General features: G+C 54.8%; 1 protein-coding gene across 4 annotated transcripts in view; it reads right to left on the bottom strand.

Moving 5' to 3' along the window:
• The window catches only part of Dok7 (docking protein 7), a 32,490-nt gene extending 18,792 nt beyond the window's left edge, over positions 1-13,698 (bottom strand). Inside the window, exons 1-4 of one of the 4 annotated variants that reach the window (XM_021163925.3) lie at positions 13,519-13,698; positions 13,370-13,415; positions 5,640-5,870; positions 3,638-3,838 (exon numbers count right to left, since the gene is read on the bottom strand). In XM_021163925.3, the coding sequence (XP_021019584.2) occupies positions 3,638-3,838; positions 5,640-5,870; positions 13,370-13,415; positions 13,519-13,572 (532 nt within the window). In that variant the 5' untranslated portion in view covers positions 13,573-13,698. The other 3 variants (XM_021163924.2, XM_021163923.3, XM_085836633.1) reach the window with 3 other exon arrangements.
• Positions 13,699-15,402: the final 1,704 nt, after the last annotated feature.

Here is a 15,402-nt window from a genome sequence, read left to right as displayed (position 1 = left end):
CTTTTCTGCATGTGGCCCCAGAACTTCTCTTTTCCACGAGGCCCCTGACGCCCAACTAAACCAACAAATCTCAGTAGGTGAAAAGCAACCCTGGGACAGGGTCATCTCTATACTGTCTGGGGAGCAGGCCCTGTCCCCATGGCTCTGGAGGGAGCCGGGCCAGGCCAGGATCTGTCCTTGGGGAAGGAAGAGGTTAATTCTGTGTCCTCGAGATCTTCCAAGGCCTGCTGATACTGCCCACCAGGCATCTGTCCAGCTAGACAAGGCCAAGCTATGTGCACCGTGACTCAAATGTTATAACCAATCATAGTTAAATGTTGGCTCCCAAAAGACCTGTCCACATGTATATATGGGAGGGTCTTTATGGATGGGCTGGGTTAGATTGTGCGCACAACATTTTCCTGGCTGATCCCGGTGGCCCTGCAGCCAGTGACAGTCCTCATCAGAGACAGCTGGGACTCAGGATTGCAGGTGATGAGGAAATCAGAAATAATCCCACGGGCCCTAGAGGGAGGCCATACTGAGCCTCTCATCGGGGACCTGTTGGCCCCTAACTGTGAAGGAGCTGATTTCTGTTGTCTTACTAACCCCGTTCCGGCTGTGGTGACTCCAGACACCTGCGGCTCTCTGAGCCACGGTGGGCTGCAGCTCCTCTCCTATGTCTGCCCACATGTAGAGCAGATGCATGGGCTCCAGTCACGTCTTGTGCCCTGTGTTGTGTCAGGGAGTCACAGCTTGGCTGCAGCAGTTTCTATGATGACCTGAAGCAGGACCAAGTGTGTTCCTATTAAAGAACATAGCCTCGGGGTACTGTCGTGGACTGAGGTGGGCTTGCCTAGTCAGTCTCTCCATACTGGCCTGCCCAGAGAGAGGGAGGCATCACTCCCAGAGCCCTGTGGATACACATCCAATCAGGCCATGCTGAGCCTGGCTATGCTATATAGTAGCTAAGCCTCCACCTCTTACATCTCTCACCTTCCTCACACCTCAGCATAGGTCAAGGGTACCCTCCTGATAGGAAGAGGAAGGGTGGGTAGGTTGCAGGAGTCCCAGTCGCCTGTTATAGGAATTCTGCTACTCAAGGTCTGGGCCTCTAGACAACAGGGGCTCCTTCCCCTCTGGTGCAGCACCTAACCTTGGTCACCACAGCCTTTTCCAGCAGCCAGTGACCTGTAGGCCACTGTAGGATTTGGGCCAAGGAGGATTTGAGCTGGAGAGAGAGAATTGCCAGTGGCGCCAGTGCCAGGGCTATGAAGCAGGACCCAGACTAGCCGGCTCCAGGCACAGTGGTTCCAGGCAGTCTCCTGCAGTTGACGAGCTAATTCAGGACCTTGCTCAGAAGCCCCGGGGAAAACACAACAGCCCAGGTCAGGCGCTTGCTTTCTCAGCAGAGCTAACAGGCAATGCCCAGGATGGGGACAAGCAGAACAGAGCCCACTGGCACCAAAAGACCGAGCTGTGAACTCAGAGGCCACAGAAGAGAAATGTGCGCTAGGCCCTAATACACTGGCATCCAGACAAAGAGAACAGGCCTTCATGGAAATGGGTCCTCTGGCCCATCCCATCCCGGGAGGCCTGCTTGGCCTGGAGAGAATGCTGGCCAGCACTGTCCCTGACCTACACCTGGGAATCCCACAGGCCTTGAAGCAAGGATTCTGCCCTGCTCGATCATAGTGATGCTGGGAACTCCCAAATCGAGAGGCTCCCGAGATGGAGAAGCCACTGTATGACTGACTGGCCTGAGGTTCCCAACTATCAAATGACAGAGGAGACCAACTGGCCATCCCACAGCCACAGGCCGTCCTGGAATCCTTTGCTCTTGAGACCTACCAAGGAAGAAGGCTGAGCACCATGGGAAATGGCTGTGCTTGCCACAGCGCCGTGATGTCACGCTGCCTCTGTCTGAGGAGGAATGTTGCCTTGCCTCGTCTCTCTGTGTATTCCTCTACTAAGCATCTCTGTAGATCACATCTCGTCTCCTCAAAGGTCCCTATGGGACTGCTTCCCATTCGGAGTCCCACTGTGTGCTCCTAGTATCCAGCAGAGACTAAGGCATGGTACCTCCTCCCACTCAGCCCTTTGCAGAACATGAGGTCCAGGCAGCCAGTGACCAGCACAACACATATCTATGCCATCTAAGGAGAGGGAGACATCACTCCAGGAGCCCTGTGGATGCACACCCAATCAGGCCACACTGAGCCTGGCTATGGTCTGCAGGCGCTAAGCCTAACCTCTTACATCTCATACTCCAGCACAGGTCAGGGGTACATCCCTGACAAGGGGACAATGGGTGAGCAGGTTGCAAGAGTCTGTGCTGCCTGACCTAGGAATTCTACTACTTAAGGTCTGGGCCTCTAGACAACAGGGGCTCCCTAGCCTTGATACAGCAACTACCCATATTCATCTCAGCCCTATGCCGGGTTGCCAGGAGGAGGGGCACCTTAGACATCAGTACACTGCATAGTGGAGCTGGCCTCTCTAGAGAGGAAAGGGGCTCTGTCCCTTCAGTGACTGTAGGTCTGAACTCCACAACCATGTTCGCAGCCCCTTAGAGAGCAGCATGGCAGGAGGACACTGAAACACCTCATCCTGGTATGAAAGACCTCGCTGTCCTCCAAATACCACCGCTCACCAAGCTCCCATCCCGGCTACCAGACACCAGCCCATCATGGCTGTCCGCAGTCACCTCACCCTGATCATTATGAGTGGAGTCCTTGCACGGCATGATCCTGGGGACTCAGGGTAGGACCTTTACACCCCCCAGGGCCAGACCCACCCTTCCCACAGGTGGCCACCTCACTGTTGACATTCAGGTAGCCCTAGGCAGCCCAGCAATTAAGGAAGCTGGTATGGGGGCTGGAGAGATGGCTCAGCAGTTAAGAGCACTGACTGCTCTTCCAGAGGTCCTGAGTTCAATTCCCAGCAACCACATGGTGGCTCACAACCATCTGTAATAGCATCCAATACCCTCATCTGGTGTGTCTGAGACAGCTACAGTGTACTCACATGCATAAACTAAATAAATAAATGGAGAGAGAGAGAGAGAGAGAGAGAGAGAGAGAGAGAGAGAGAGAGAGAGAAGGAGGGAAGCAAGAATGACACTTTCACAGGGGTCACACACCAGATATCCTGCCTATCAGATATTTACATTGTGATTTATAACAGTAGCAAAATTACAGTTATGAAAGAGCAACAAAATTAATTTTATGGTAGGGGGTCACTACAACACAAGGAACTGTACTAAAGGGTTCCAGCATTAGGAAGACTGAGAACCACTGGGCTAGAGGACTTTTGGATCAATGAATGTACTTCTCTGACTGTGACATCCACGGGAACCCACTCAGGGTCCCTTTCAGGTAATTTTTTTTCATTCAACTTTAACAGAAGGGACTCTGACACTGATCCCGTACACAAGCCACACAGTGATACAAAGTTGCTCTCTGGAGTTTCCCAGAATCCCTCAAGCTCCCTCCCATCCCCAGAAATAGCCAGCATTCAGGTTCAGTGCCCAGCTTAAGCAACTGCAGCCCTGTTGCTTGGGGAAACAGCCCACAGCCTCCTGTCAGGTCCCCAAGCCAAAATGCGTAGGCCCATCAGCTCAAGTGTCCCCAGTGTCCCCCACGCACAGTGTACTTACAGTACCCACACCTGGTCCCGCCTTCGAAGATGAATCCATTCGGAACAGCCCCGTAACGCCGGAGGTCGGACAGCTTCCACTGCCCCGTGACGGTTGGAGGGATGTCTCTGGCCAGGACCAGGATGTCATTGCAGAGGTGGAGAGTGGCTGGGCCACTCTCCAGTTTGGTACCAGGAGCTACTGTCACATGGAACCTGTGCACTGAGGGCCAGACAGTGAGAAAAGCATATTACCAAGGGGCGGCTGTGGTGGGAGGGGTGGCAGGTAGCCGTGCTCCCATGGAAGCACGTGGGAAGATGGGGCGAGGCAACATTCCTCCCACGGCCACTCAACCATGAATAAACGACACATGCCGTGAAGTGCCAAGACACCAGTGGGCCCCACTTATATCGCATCTATATTCCAGGATCCTTCCTAGTCAGAAACAAGCAAGTTCCCTGAGGGGACCACCCTCTGCCCAGCACTGAGAATATTCCGTATGGACCCTTCCCATCAAGACAGCCAATGTGCTCCCATTTCAGAGATGGGAAAGCAAAGTTCAGGAGTGGAGTATGTTTCATACTGTGTCTAGACTAGGGGGTAATGATTGGCAGGTCTGCCTGAGACTAGCATGGGTCGGAGGCAGCTAGATGCTGCCATGGGCCTGTCTCCCATCAGTTCAGCCCTTTGCCTAGAAAGCCCTTAAGGAGCACAGCCAGGAGTTTGGTCCCTTCTTCCTCCTCCTCTCCTAGAACACCCCACCCACTTCACAAGTCCTTCCCCGTGAGCCAACAGCAGCCTCTGCCTGCAGTACCCACGTGCCAGTCCCCTGCCCACTTCATATCCAGACCCCAAAGCCAGAGGGACCCCAGTAATGACACCACCTTGTCCTCTGCCGAGCTTGACCTTGGGTTTGTCCTTGACAAGCCCACCCTTGGGATGGCCACCCAGTTCTCTCTCGACATCTATAGAGAGACCTGGGAAGCCCACCACCTTAGTGGGATGACCCCTCTCCTGCCTGAATGGGGAGGGAGGTGCAGCCAAGCTATGAACCACCACCAGAGAACTCTCCAGAAAGATGAGAGCTTCTAGCGAACATTGCCTACCCTGCACCTTCACTGCACTGTCCATACCACAACCCCAGGCTAAAGGTCCACCAGGCTCCACGTTCTTGGATGGATGAAAGCAAAGCTACCACCTCAGCTGCCTAAATCTCAGCATGTGTGGGCTTTAGCTGTTCATTTATCATCATCACCATCATCACCATCACCATCATCATCATCACCATCCCCACCATTACCATCATCATTACATCATTATATCATTATCATCATCAGTGTGTGTGTGTATGTGTGTGACAGAGACAGAGACAGAGAGAGGTGGGTGTGGCAGTGTATATACACACATGCCACAGTGTGCCTGTGGAGGTCAGGGGAGAATTTTCTGAAGTTGGTTCTTTCCTTCTACCTTGAGCCCCTGCAGGTCGAGCCCTGTGGCCCCCATGAGCCCCATGGGTCCTTCTGAATGTGCTCTGGGGTGATACAGAACAGGTGCCACACAAAGGGTGGGGTTAGAGAGTGGCCCTTCCTTGGGGCCAGCTTGGTTAGCTAAGGGTTCCAGTTTTAACAGGGTCCTTTATGCCAGGCTTGGTAGCGCACACCTTTAATCCCAGCACTCGGGAGGTAGAGGCAGGCCAGCCTGGTCTACAAAGTTCTGAGTTCCAGGACAGCCCGGGCTACACAGAGAAACCCTGTTTTGAAAAACCAAAAAATAAAATAAAATAAATAAATAAAAATTAAAATTAACAGGGTCATTTTAAGAGACTTCTACGGGCCACGGCACTGAGTTCATTCCTAGCCCCTGGCCTGAGCACCTGCAAGGGCCTGCCTGGCTCTTTGACTCTGAGACACCCACCCATTTGTATCATTTCTACAAGATTCCCTGGGGTCTCATTCATCTCTGCAGCCCACACTGGTGACGGACCCTGGGTCCTCACCTCAAACCCCACACCCGTGGCACTCACCCTCGCCCAGTGCGTAGCGGATACGGGTATCCCAGGCACACATGGCCTCATGGCTATCGAAGCCCAGCATAACAGCCTGAGACAGGCAGATGATGGCCAGAGTGTGGGCCAGGCCCTCATAGGGCAGGCCAGGCTCCAGGCCACAGATGTCCTCCAGGGTAAGGCTGCTGCGCTCCCGAAGGCCCTTGGAGCGTTCACATTTGTCCTTGTAGACCATCATCAGCAGGCAGTCTGTTCAGATGGGCGAGAGATCATCAGGTTGCTGCCTGTCCTGTTCACGGCCCATTCCCTTACCATGGTTCCTAGAAGGACTCGGCACGGCTGGACAGAGACTGCGATTCAAGGCTGACACTGAGCAAATGACCTGCCCACCCCACAGGACAAGAGTAAGCCCTGCCTACTCCTGCTCTGGGTGGGTGGAGCTTACCAGGTATCATCCCACAGGACCCTGGGCCTACCCTGAGCCCCTGTGCTTCTGGCCCCTTTTTGCCTGGTTTGTGTAGTAGGGTGGTGATTGAGTCTAATCTGGCTGCAGCGGAGAGGGCTGAGTCTCCACTCCCAGGCCCTCCAGAGAAAAGGTATCTTGGAATTCTACCCCAAATGCATTTCTCATCTGCCACAGCACTGCACCGCAGAGGTGCTGCTCCCCATGAGGTAATCTCCCTGGGGAAGCTGGGTAGGCTAGTGCAAGCCATGCTCACACTTCTCTGCCCTCCACAGTCACCATCAGCCTTAGTCAGAAGGTTCCCCAGGAGTCAGGCTGTCACCCCAGCAGTACCTGGACCTAAGGGCCTACCTGTGGGGGATGGTGTAGGCTCATGTGCCCAAAGCAAACACATAAACACTTTTCATGCCCGGCAACCCCAAATAGCCCATGGTGCTAAATGAATGGCTACCTTGGGCTTCACCAAGAAGAGACTGGATAAAAAACCACAAAGAACTCAGAGCCAAGCCAGACATTCCTGCAAACAGCCTCAGCAGACTTACACAGGGACCCAAATCCCAACCATGACTCCCAAAGCCTCTGTGGTTTTCCCTCCTTCCCTAACCAGAGCCTGAGAGCCAGGATCATGGAGGGGCCCGCAAGCTTTCCATGAGGGCCAGAGCTTTTGGGGCCACAAACGCTCTTCCTCTGGGGCCCAACTGGGTGGGCAAGCAGTCAGGCAGCACGTTCACCAGTAAGCCCAGCTGTGTCCCATGCACAAAACCAAGGGGAGGTGAGGGCAGGAGGGCCAGGAGCTGGGGTCCAGCCTCGGCTACATCGCAAGTAACTACAGGACATAAGATCTTATCTCCCAAAGCAGCTAGGCTATAAACTTCCTGTTTGTGGAGCAAACTTGAGCCCTCAGTCACTGCTCCGGCACCACACCTGCCTGCCTGCCTGCCTGCCTGCCTGCCTGCCTGCCTGCCTGCCTGCCTGCCGTGCTCCTCAGCCTCATGGTGGTGGACTCTTACCCCCCTGGTACAGTAAGCCCCAAATAAACCCTTCCTTGTACAAAAACAAACAGGGGGTGGTCTCCGCTTCCTGTTTGAGAGCCTGTTCGTTGTTATACCCATCAGTCAGGGGTGGAGGGAGCACCGTGCAGGGATCCACCTCCTGACCGCCCGCTGCCTCGGGGATTCTGGCTCAGTTTCTCTCAGACACTGGCGAGAAGACTCTGAATGACAGGTCCACTGGCACAAAGCAAGAAACTGGGCCCAGAAGCAAGTAAACGACAAGATAACAAAAACAAAATGTGTCCCTCGGAAGCATTCCCAAACATGTCAGCCGAGGTCCCCACAGACACACTTGGGGGCTCCACAAAGGAAATCATAGGGACCACGAGGGTGCGCATAGCCAAGGCTCTAATATCAGTCAGATCCTAGTGTCAGGATGGCAGGAACAGAGGACACCCCTCCCTCCGGTGGTCAGTGCCAGTGTCCTCCTCTGTAACACAGGCCCTGAGAACTGAATGTGGGAAGGTGTAAGAGCCCACATGTGGGGCGCACTTACCACGTGCTCACACATTCCCACACTGCTTTCAGCTGTAGCCAACATGGCTGTCTGCCGATCTTCGTGAGGTGTGGCCAGGATGTACCAATGACTGAGCCCACTGGGGCCAAATAGCCCTGGCTCCTTTCACCTCGCAAGTCCCTGGCAGGCAGGACTCCACAGTCCCAGGCCCTTCCTCCCCTGAGAACCCATCATGACAGTTGTAGCATCTGAGCCAATGTCCTGCTTCTGCAGCTGCCTGTTGATGCTGACATGGCTGCCCACCCAACAGACACACCGGCCACTCAGTCCAGTCTGGTCCATAAACCTGACTGTCCTTCAGCCCTCAGCATTGCCATCCTGGAGAACTGCCCAGCCTCCTCCCATGCTCACCAGCAGGCCACCCTCAGCTCCCCGACCGTCCTCTTCACATCCCACCCCACCTCTGCGAGTCCAGCATCCCTCAGCACAGCCATCAGGACCAGTATCTACCCACTTATCTAGTTCCTTCAGACACCTAATGGTGGCCCAACCTCACCCTGTGATAGCATAGCAGAGTCTGATACTCATCCAGGAACAGCCGGCTGTTTTAGGAACACCAGATTGTCACCCCTTCATCCAGAAAGCTAATAGTCTTAATGATAGGACAAGAATGGTATCAATAAACTTTTCCTTAGAACACCAACCATAAATACCTTAGCATTGCAGGGACAGCAGTTTCTATCACAACCACTCCACTCAGAAGCCCACAGTGCAGTATGGGAAGGCTGTGTGGTTTCTGGTGACACCTCAGATGATACAGGCAGTGGACTCTGTATGGTCCATGTCTACCCTAGGGTAGAGTTTGTTCACTTCTGGTGTTTGACTGGTTTAAAGAGCCACAGGAAAGACCTCCCTGATAAGGTCTGATGCTACCCCTCAATCTATGTGATCTCTGGGGACACAAAACTGTGCCTTGGGACAGTGAGAGTCAGTGACCCCCTTCTTGCATCTACAGGAGATGAATGGTGGCCACTTTCAGCCTTAGGGACCTGTAAAGGTGACATCTAGGGAAAGACTTAAACTGTGGATTGGGAGACAGGCCCCTCAGTTATCCTGGGGACACTGACACATTCTCAGATGAGACACAAGATCACAAGACTAGGTATGAGAAAGGCCCCATGGACACAGGCAGGGGTGGAGCCACAGGGCCACGGGTCACGGATATTTAGAGACACTATGAGCGAGAAGAGGCAGTGAGCCTGTGGGCCTGCCCTGGCTGCTCTCACATCTCTGTCCTAGACCTGCAAAGGGACGAGCTCTGCTGCTGGAAGGCAGTTTGTGGTGCTCGGGTTTCCAAGGAGCAGCAACAGGAAGCTAGCACAGGCTTCAGAACACTGTCTTCATTTCAAGAAAAACAGGGCAGGGTGGCTCCGGGATTGGCTATGGAAGCCACAGTCACTGCTGGGGTCTTCAGTCTCTGGCATGTGGCTCTGTGAGCCTGGGGCAAAGAGGCAACTGGATGGATTAAATGGAAGGGGCTCCCTTGAGACATCAACTACTCTAAATGTCCCACCCGTATCCTGCTAACTCCAGTTCTGTCAGCCCGTCTCATCTCCTAGGGACCTGGACCAATGGGCGGAGACACAGGGACATATAAACCAACATACAAGTCAACAGCTAATTTTTGGCATAGTATTATGTGATGAACAAGAATGGAGGCAACCTGATGGTGGGAGTGGGGGTGGGGGGTGTGACCTCTGGGGATGAGCAAAATAATGACCCCTCAGGGACCAAGCTTAGCAGCCCCCACGAGAAACAGTCAGAACAAAAGCCCAGAGAGCTCTATGAATACCTGAAGGACCAGGAGAACAAGAGAACCAAGTCACAGGGACGTGAGCCAGGAAGGCTTGGTCCCAGAAGTTCGTTTTAAGAGTACTGAGTATGGGGGGCTGGAGAGATGGCTCAGCGGTTAAGAGCACTGACTGTTCTTCCAAAGGTCCTGAGTTCAAATCCCAGCAACCACATGGTGGCTCACAACCATCTGTAATAAGATCTCACGCCCTCTTCTGGGGTGTCTAAAGACAGCTACAGTGTACTTAGATATAATACATAAAACTTGAAAAAATTAAAAAAAAAAAAAAAGAGTACTGAGTATGGAAGGCTGACCCAGCCTTGGCTACTGGATAGAGAACAGACACCCAGGGGCAGCATGGCTTCAGACTCCTGTCCTGCCCCATTAAGGGGTACTGTGGGTCTGCTGGGCTGGACAAGGGCACGGGAAGGAACAGTCTCTGAGCTGATATCTGAACCTGCCCCAGTGCTCCAGGCAGGAGCCACAGGAATGTCTGTAGGTTGGCAGGGGCCAGTGGAGGCAAAGATGGCTTCTGGGACAGGGGCAGGATGAGGATATTAGGGAAGACTTTCAGGGGTACAGTTGAGACTGGGGTCTTCCCTAGACGGAGCTATGAAGCCCATTGGACATGGAATGGCCATGTGGGCAGGCAGCTGGAAGGCATCTAAAGATGTAAAAATAACCATGGAGCTGTCATGAGCTCACTGAAGCCTTTCAGCCAGGGCCCAGGGCCACACAAAGGGCAGGAGGGACAGGCAGAGCTGAAGCCTCTGGGTGGAGGGACACAGCGCAGGGAAGACAGAGTGATCAGAGGGGGACAGGGAGGGCAGAGTTGGGAAGAAGTAGAAGAGAACTATCGCAGCTGTGGGGCAGGTCTAGCCCTGGAGGTCACAGTGACCTTGAGGCACTAACTACCCTCAGAAGTGCTGTGGATAAAAGCAAGCAGCAACCTGAGATCACCCTGAGCCTGGGGACCCATGGGTACAAGATGGAGTGTGAGGCCCCAGGCTCAAATTTTATCTTAGGAAAGACACCATGTTTACTGCTCCAAAGAGGTGAGGGAGACACATAGACGTGGGTGTGCCCAAGAGTGTGCAGGTGGGGCTCAGAGCTGAGGCCCAGGTAGAACAAGGCCCACCTCTGTCCTCTTCCTGGAAGATGTGGGAATAGCCAGGCAAGGACCAACCTAGAGCATCCAGCTAAGGACAAAGATACTCAGGGAAGATGTGGCTGCCTGGGCCACATAGCACAGGAGCTGAATCAAGTCTTGACCCAGGTATTCCTGTTCCCTGTGATGTCCCCATGAAGAGAGAGGTCTAGCTGCCATCCTGCCCTGTCTCAGCCTTGGGCTGAGGTGTCACACGCTCCCACTGGGAAGGAGGCAGAGATCTAGATAACCCAAAGCTAGAGGTGCCAACTCAGGAAGTATTGGGTCACTAATCACGGGGTCTCCATCTTCCTGAAATACACCTGCCATGTTCAGAGCTACCAACTTCAAAGTTAAGGTTTCCTGAGCTCTGTCTTGCATAGGACTCCATCTTCAAGGCTTCTGTCCCCGTGTGTGGGCTTGAGACCTCTGCAGTCCTCATGAGCAGTGGGTGGAGCATTCTCCTGCAGGTGGGGTCATGCACTCTCTGGGACAGTCATACCATAGCTGCCTATAGATGGGGCTGAGCTAGGGATCCCTAGCCTTCAGGAATGAAGGGCAAAGCCCCAGAGAAAGACAGGGTATAAAACCTCCCTTACCCCTCTCTGACTGGACCCTGGCTTCTCTGCCATGTTCAGAATGTGGTTCCCTCCTAGTGGATTTCCCAAGCTAGATGAAGCCCCTGAAAACAGCCCACATAGGAAGCAGCAGATTAGCACTCTCTGAGAATACTGTCCAGCTGTCTATAACCACTGCTGAGGATGCTCCATGGGCTGTCTGGAGCTCTCCACCAAGAGACCACACCACAAAGAAGACAGGTTAAGACCCAAAGTTCTGATCTCAGTGAGCCACTGGCCAGGACAGAACCAGAGCACCCCTCTCCTGAAGGTCTGCCCAGAGAGATGACCCAGACGTCCATCCCTCACCAGGAACACAGTCCCACTCTGAGATCTCACACTGAGACAAGCCTGGTAGGAAGAACTTCCCATCAGCAGGCCCTTTGGGGCACGATGGCCCAGCAGCTGTGCTTGGTGGGGAGGGAGGATGGGAGGGAGGAAGAGAGAGAGAGAGAGAGAGAGAGAGAGAGAGAGAGAGAGAGAGAGAGAGAGAGAGAGAGAGAGAGAGAGCTGATAAAGAACTCCGTGTTCCTAGTCCCTCTCAACTACCTCCCATGAGCCTCCACAAAGGAAGTCACAATTTTAAAGCCAAGGACCCATTGGTTTCTCAGGACAAGAAAACAGAGCTGTTCTCTCTCTCCCATACCAGATCAACAGAGTCCAGACTTCAGGTCCTCAAGGACACAGGTGTCATCCTCCGTCTAGAGGGAGGGATAGGGAAGATTCAGTCTCCAGTGGGATAAGATGGGCAGGTGGGAGGGGAAAGCCACAGTGGGAGATAGAAGTTCTGGGCTGTGTAGCTCAGGAAGAGGTCTTGGGACAGCAAGTAGTCTCAGGAGGGACAGGCTAGAGAGACAGGCCACACCCTCCACTTTTGACTCAGTCACTTCCTACCTCTGACACACCCCAGCTCAACCTCAGAGCCCCATCTGGGGACAGCTTGTAATCCAGGTTCCTTTGCCAGTCCCACCCCTAGGGACCTCTGGCCTACTCACTGCCTAGAATACATGAGGCTCTCAGATCCCACAGAGTCGGTGAGCACACTTCGGGATGCTCTCTGGGACAGACCTAACTCCATAGTCTTCCCCAGGATCCCTCACCAGCCAGACTGGCACACACGGACCCAGCTCATCAAAGCCACTTAAATTCACTGTGGACTTTACTTCTCTACTGCTCCATCCAGCCCCCAAGCCTGGCAGTGTCCAGGGTCCCTTCCCCTCCCCAGTCTCCAATCACCCTCTCCTGGATATCCTGGGATGCCAAAGACAAGGACCGCCCCACCCCCCATCCCCCAGGCTTTGCCACAGAAGGTCTGGGCTTGAAGGACTGAGTGAAGACACAGTGGAACCAGGGGCCAGACAAAAGGAGACTGTTCACAAAAGCAGCTAGTGAATTGTGCCACCCCTCCTGGGAGCTGACAGGCACCAGCATCCTGGAAGTCACTCTGGCTGCCTGCACATGTGTGAGGCTGCCACACACGCGCCCCCACCCAACTTCCCCTACAGACCCCTGGGTCCTGGGCCAACTCCAAGGCACCTGTCTCCTGAAACAGCTGCAGTCCCAGGCTGGAGCTGCAGAGCTGCCCTGGCTCCTTCCTGGCTCTCCTCATACTGAGGGGAGCAGACCCTGGTACCACTTTCTTTTCTCAGAAGTGTGTCTCCCCCAAACAAAGTAAAGGTCCTGGGACACAGAAACGGGACTCTTCCTACCGGGCAGACCATCTTTTCTCTACCTGAGGGTATGGGATTGGGAGGAGGTGGCACTGCTTGGGATGCGGCTTAGGAATTCCTGATACAAACATTTTCACCAGGACACCTATGTCACCGAGGCACATTCTGCCTGCTCCTCCATGGGAAGGCTGCAGCCCCTCTGGGCTTCTGCTGGTCCAGGAAAGGTGTTGGCCTACACAGGAACTGGGACCCCCCACAACACCACACTCGGGGACCGGTTAAGTCTGTGTTGCGGGTGGCCAGGTCCCAGGGTCCGGGCGCCCGAGCGGCTTCGACTCTCCGGTTACCGCCGTGGGGCTGGGTTTCAGCGGCTCCCCCGCGGCTATTTCGGGAGAGCTGGCACCTCAGCCACCGGTTGTAGGGCCGGTAGGGTCCCGATGGCTCGCTGAGACCCGCCACCCGCCGCCCCGCCCGCGGCCCCGCCGCTCACCTGCCACGGGCGATGGCTTGCGCAGCACCAGCCACCTACTCTTCCACTGCGGAGACAGGACAGCGTGAGAAGCCGCCCGCGCGCGCCCGCTCCGCGCCCCCGCCCCCACCCGAGCGCGCCCCCGCCCCGCGCCCCCGCGGCGCCCCAACCTTCTTGCCGTCCCGCAGCTTGACCTGGCCCTCCACCAGCGCTGCCTCGGTCATCTTCTGTCATGGTTCCCGCCGCCCGCTGCGCCCTCTCCACGCGTCCTGGGCGCCCGAGCCCAGGGTCACTTTCAAAATAGCTCCGGGAGGGCCTTGGGCTGCGCCAGGAGGGCGGGCCCGGCGCGGCGGGCGGGGCGCAGCGACACGGGGACCTGGATGTGGGGGAGACTGGGCGGGGCACCCCGGGCCTCAGTCTTTAAGACCCTAGTAAAGTGCAAGCCGGTAGGTGGCAGTGGCCTTGGACAGCCTCTGCACTCTGCTAGCTGCCAGCCCGCGTTGCTCCTGCCAGGTCTCAGGACCATTGCTTAAGACCATCTGAAGCAGCCTCTGGAGAACGAAACTCAGCCTGGGAGGAGAAACTGGGACAGGGGCAGTTTCCCAAAGGGAAGAAAACTGTCCCAAGACAACCCCACAGAAGGCTTTGTGGCCTTGTGCCTGCTCAGTCCCAGTTTTGGTTTGGCTTCAATGGCTTCATCCTTTGCACCTGCCCTTCCTCCATCTCATGGGGCCACGAGGCACCCCTGATAACAGACCAACAGCCCAGGTCCAATACATTATCCAGTCCCTAGGCCTTCCCCATCGCCAGAGGTGGCCACCCTCCAGGCAGATGAGAAAGTGGGCATATGTACTCTTCAGGTCACTGTCCCTCCCATTCAACTTGAGTATTTGGCAGAGCAGACCTCAGTGGCTGCCAGGACCAGAGCCCACTATGTCACTTCATTGCCCCAGGTCTCCCTGGCTGGTCTCTCCTACTCTGAAGGCCAGCTTGCACCAGTCTTACAGCATGGAGAGCCTAGGGAGCTATGCTGCCTGGTAACAGCCTCACCTAGTATCCCCCTGTCCAGCCAAATGCCCTCTGAGCCTCTGGATTTCTCTACCTCAGCCTGTTGCCCAGCTTAAGGTTGCTTAAGGCCCGTGCTAAGTTTTCTACAACCACCCCAGGTTACTGTGGAACTTAAGTGTTTGTTAGACCTATGTCATAGACTCCCCGGACACATGACTTAGCATCCCAGAGAACAGAGAACACCCACAATTGCCAACTAACTGCATCTAGCAAAATAAACTCAGACACACAATGAAGTTTGATGAATTTACCCATCCTGACCCCCGGCCCCAAGGAGCTCTGATCTGGGTAGAAAAGGGCTACGTGTCAAACTGTTCGTGCAGTGCGTGCTAGTCTTCACTATATCCTACACAGACTCTTTAGACTGCTTCCTGTCTACCCCTTATAGAGAAACTGAGGGTCAGAGTGGTGTCAGGATTCACGGCCAGGATGGACCCACAAGCACTGACCCCAGAGCAGTACTCAACCTGAGAGCCCTTGCCACAGCCCCAGATTCTAGGGAATCTGGAGGGCAAACCTTCAGTGGATCACAGGGCTGATTTTAATGCTTTCCTGGTTATCTTGCTGGGGAGAGGGTACCAGGTCTAGGAAGGCACTCTGTATGTTCCTCTATCCTGTATAACCTATGTGGCACACCAGTGCCTTCCACTAAACCGTTGCTGGCCACAGAGCCCCATTCATACTACCCACACATTGAAGGCCCCTGGGGACCGACTCAGGACAGCCGGTGTGGAGTCATTTGGGGGTTGTGGCCATGAGCATATCCTCCAGCCCAGGCGCCTGGCACTTGCTCTTCCCTTCAGGGAGGGGCCACGTCCTGCTGCATTCCAAGTGCTGGCCTTGGCCCAAACTCCAGCCACGCCTGGCAGCTGCACCTGCTCCAGCACTGGCCCCGGAAATGCGGGCGCCATGGGGATAGACAGCTTTTATTCTCCCACTCCACATGACCTAGAGGACAGCACTGTGGTCACCAAGTCTGCCAAAAA

The sequence above is a fragment of the Mus caroli genome, unplaced genomic scaffold, assembly GCF_978045245.1.
Source record: "Mus caroli unplaced genomic scaffold, Mus_caroli_1 scaffold_4, whole genome shotgun sequence".
Taxonomy (NCBI): Eukaryota; Metazoa; Chordata; class Mammalia; order Rodentia; family Muridae; genus Mus; species Mus caroli.
Note: the sequence above shows the minus strand (reverse complement) of the source record. Positions and strands in the feature narration are given on the sequence as shown.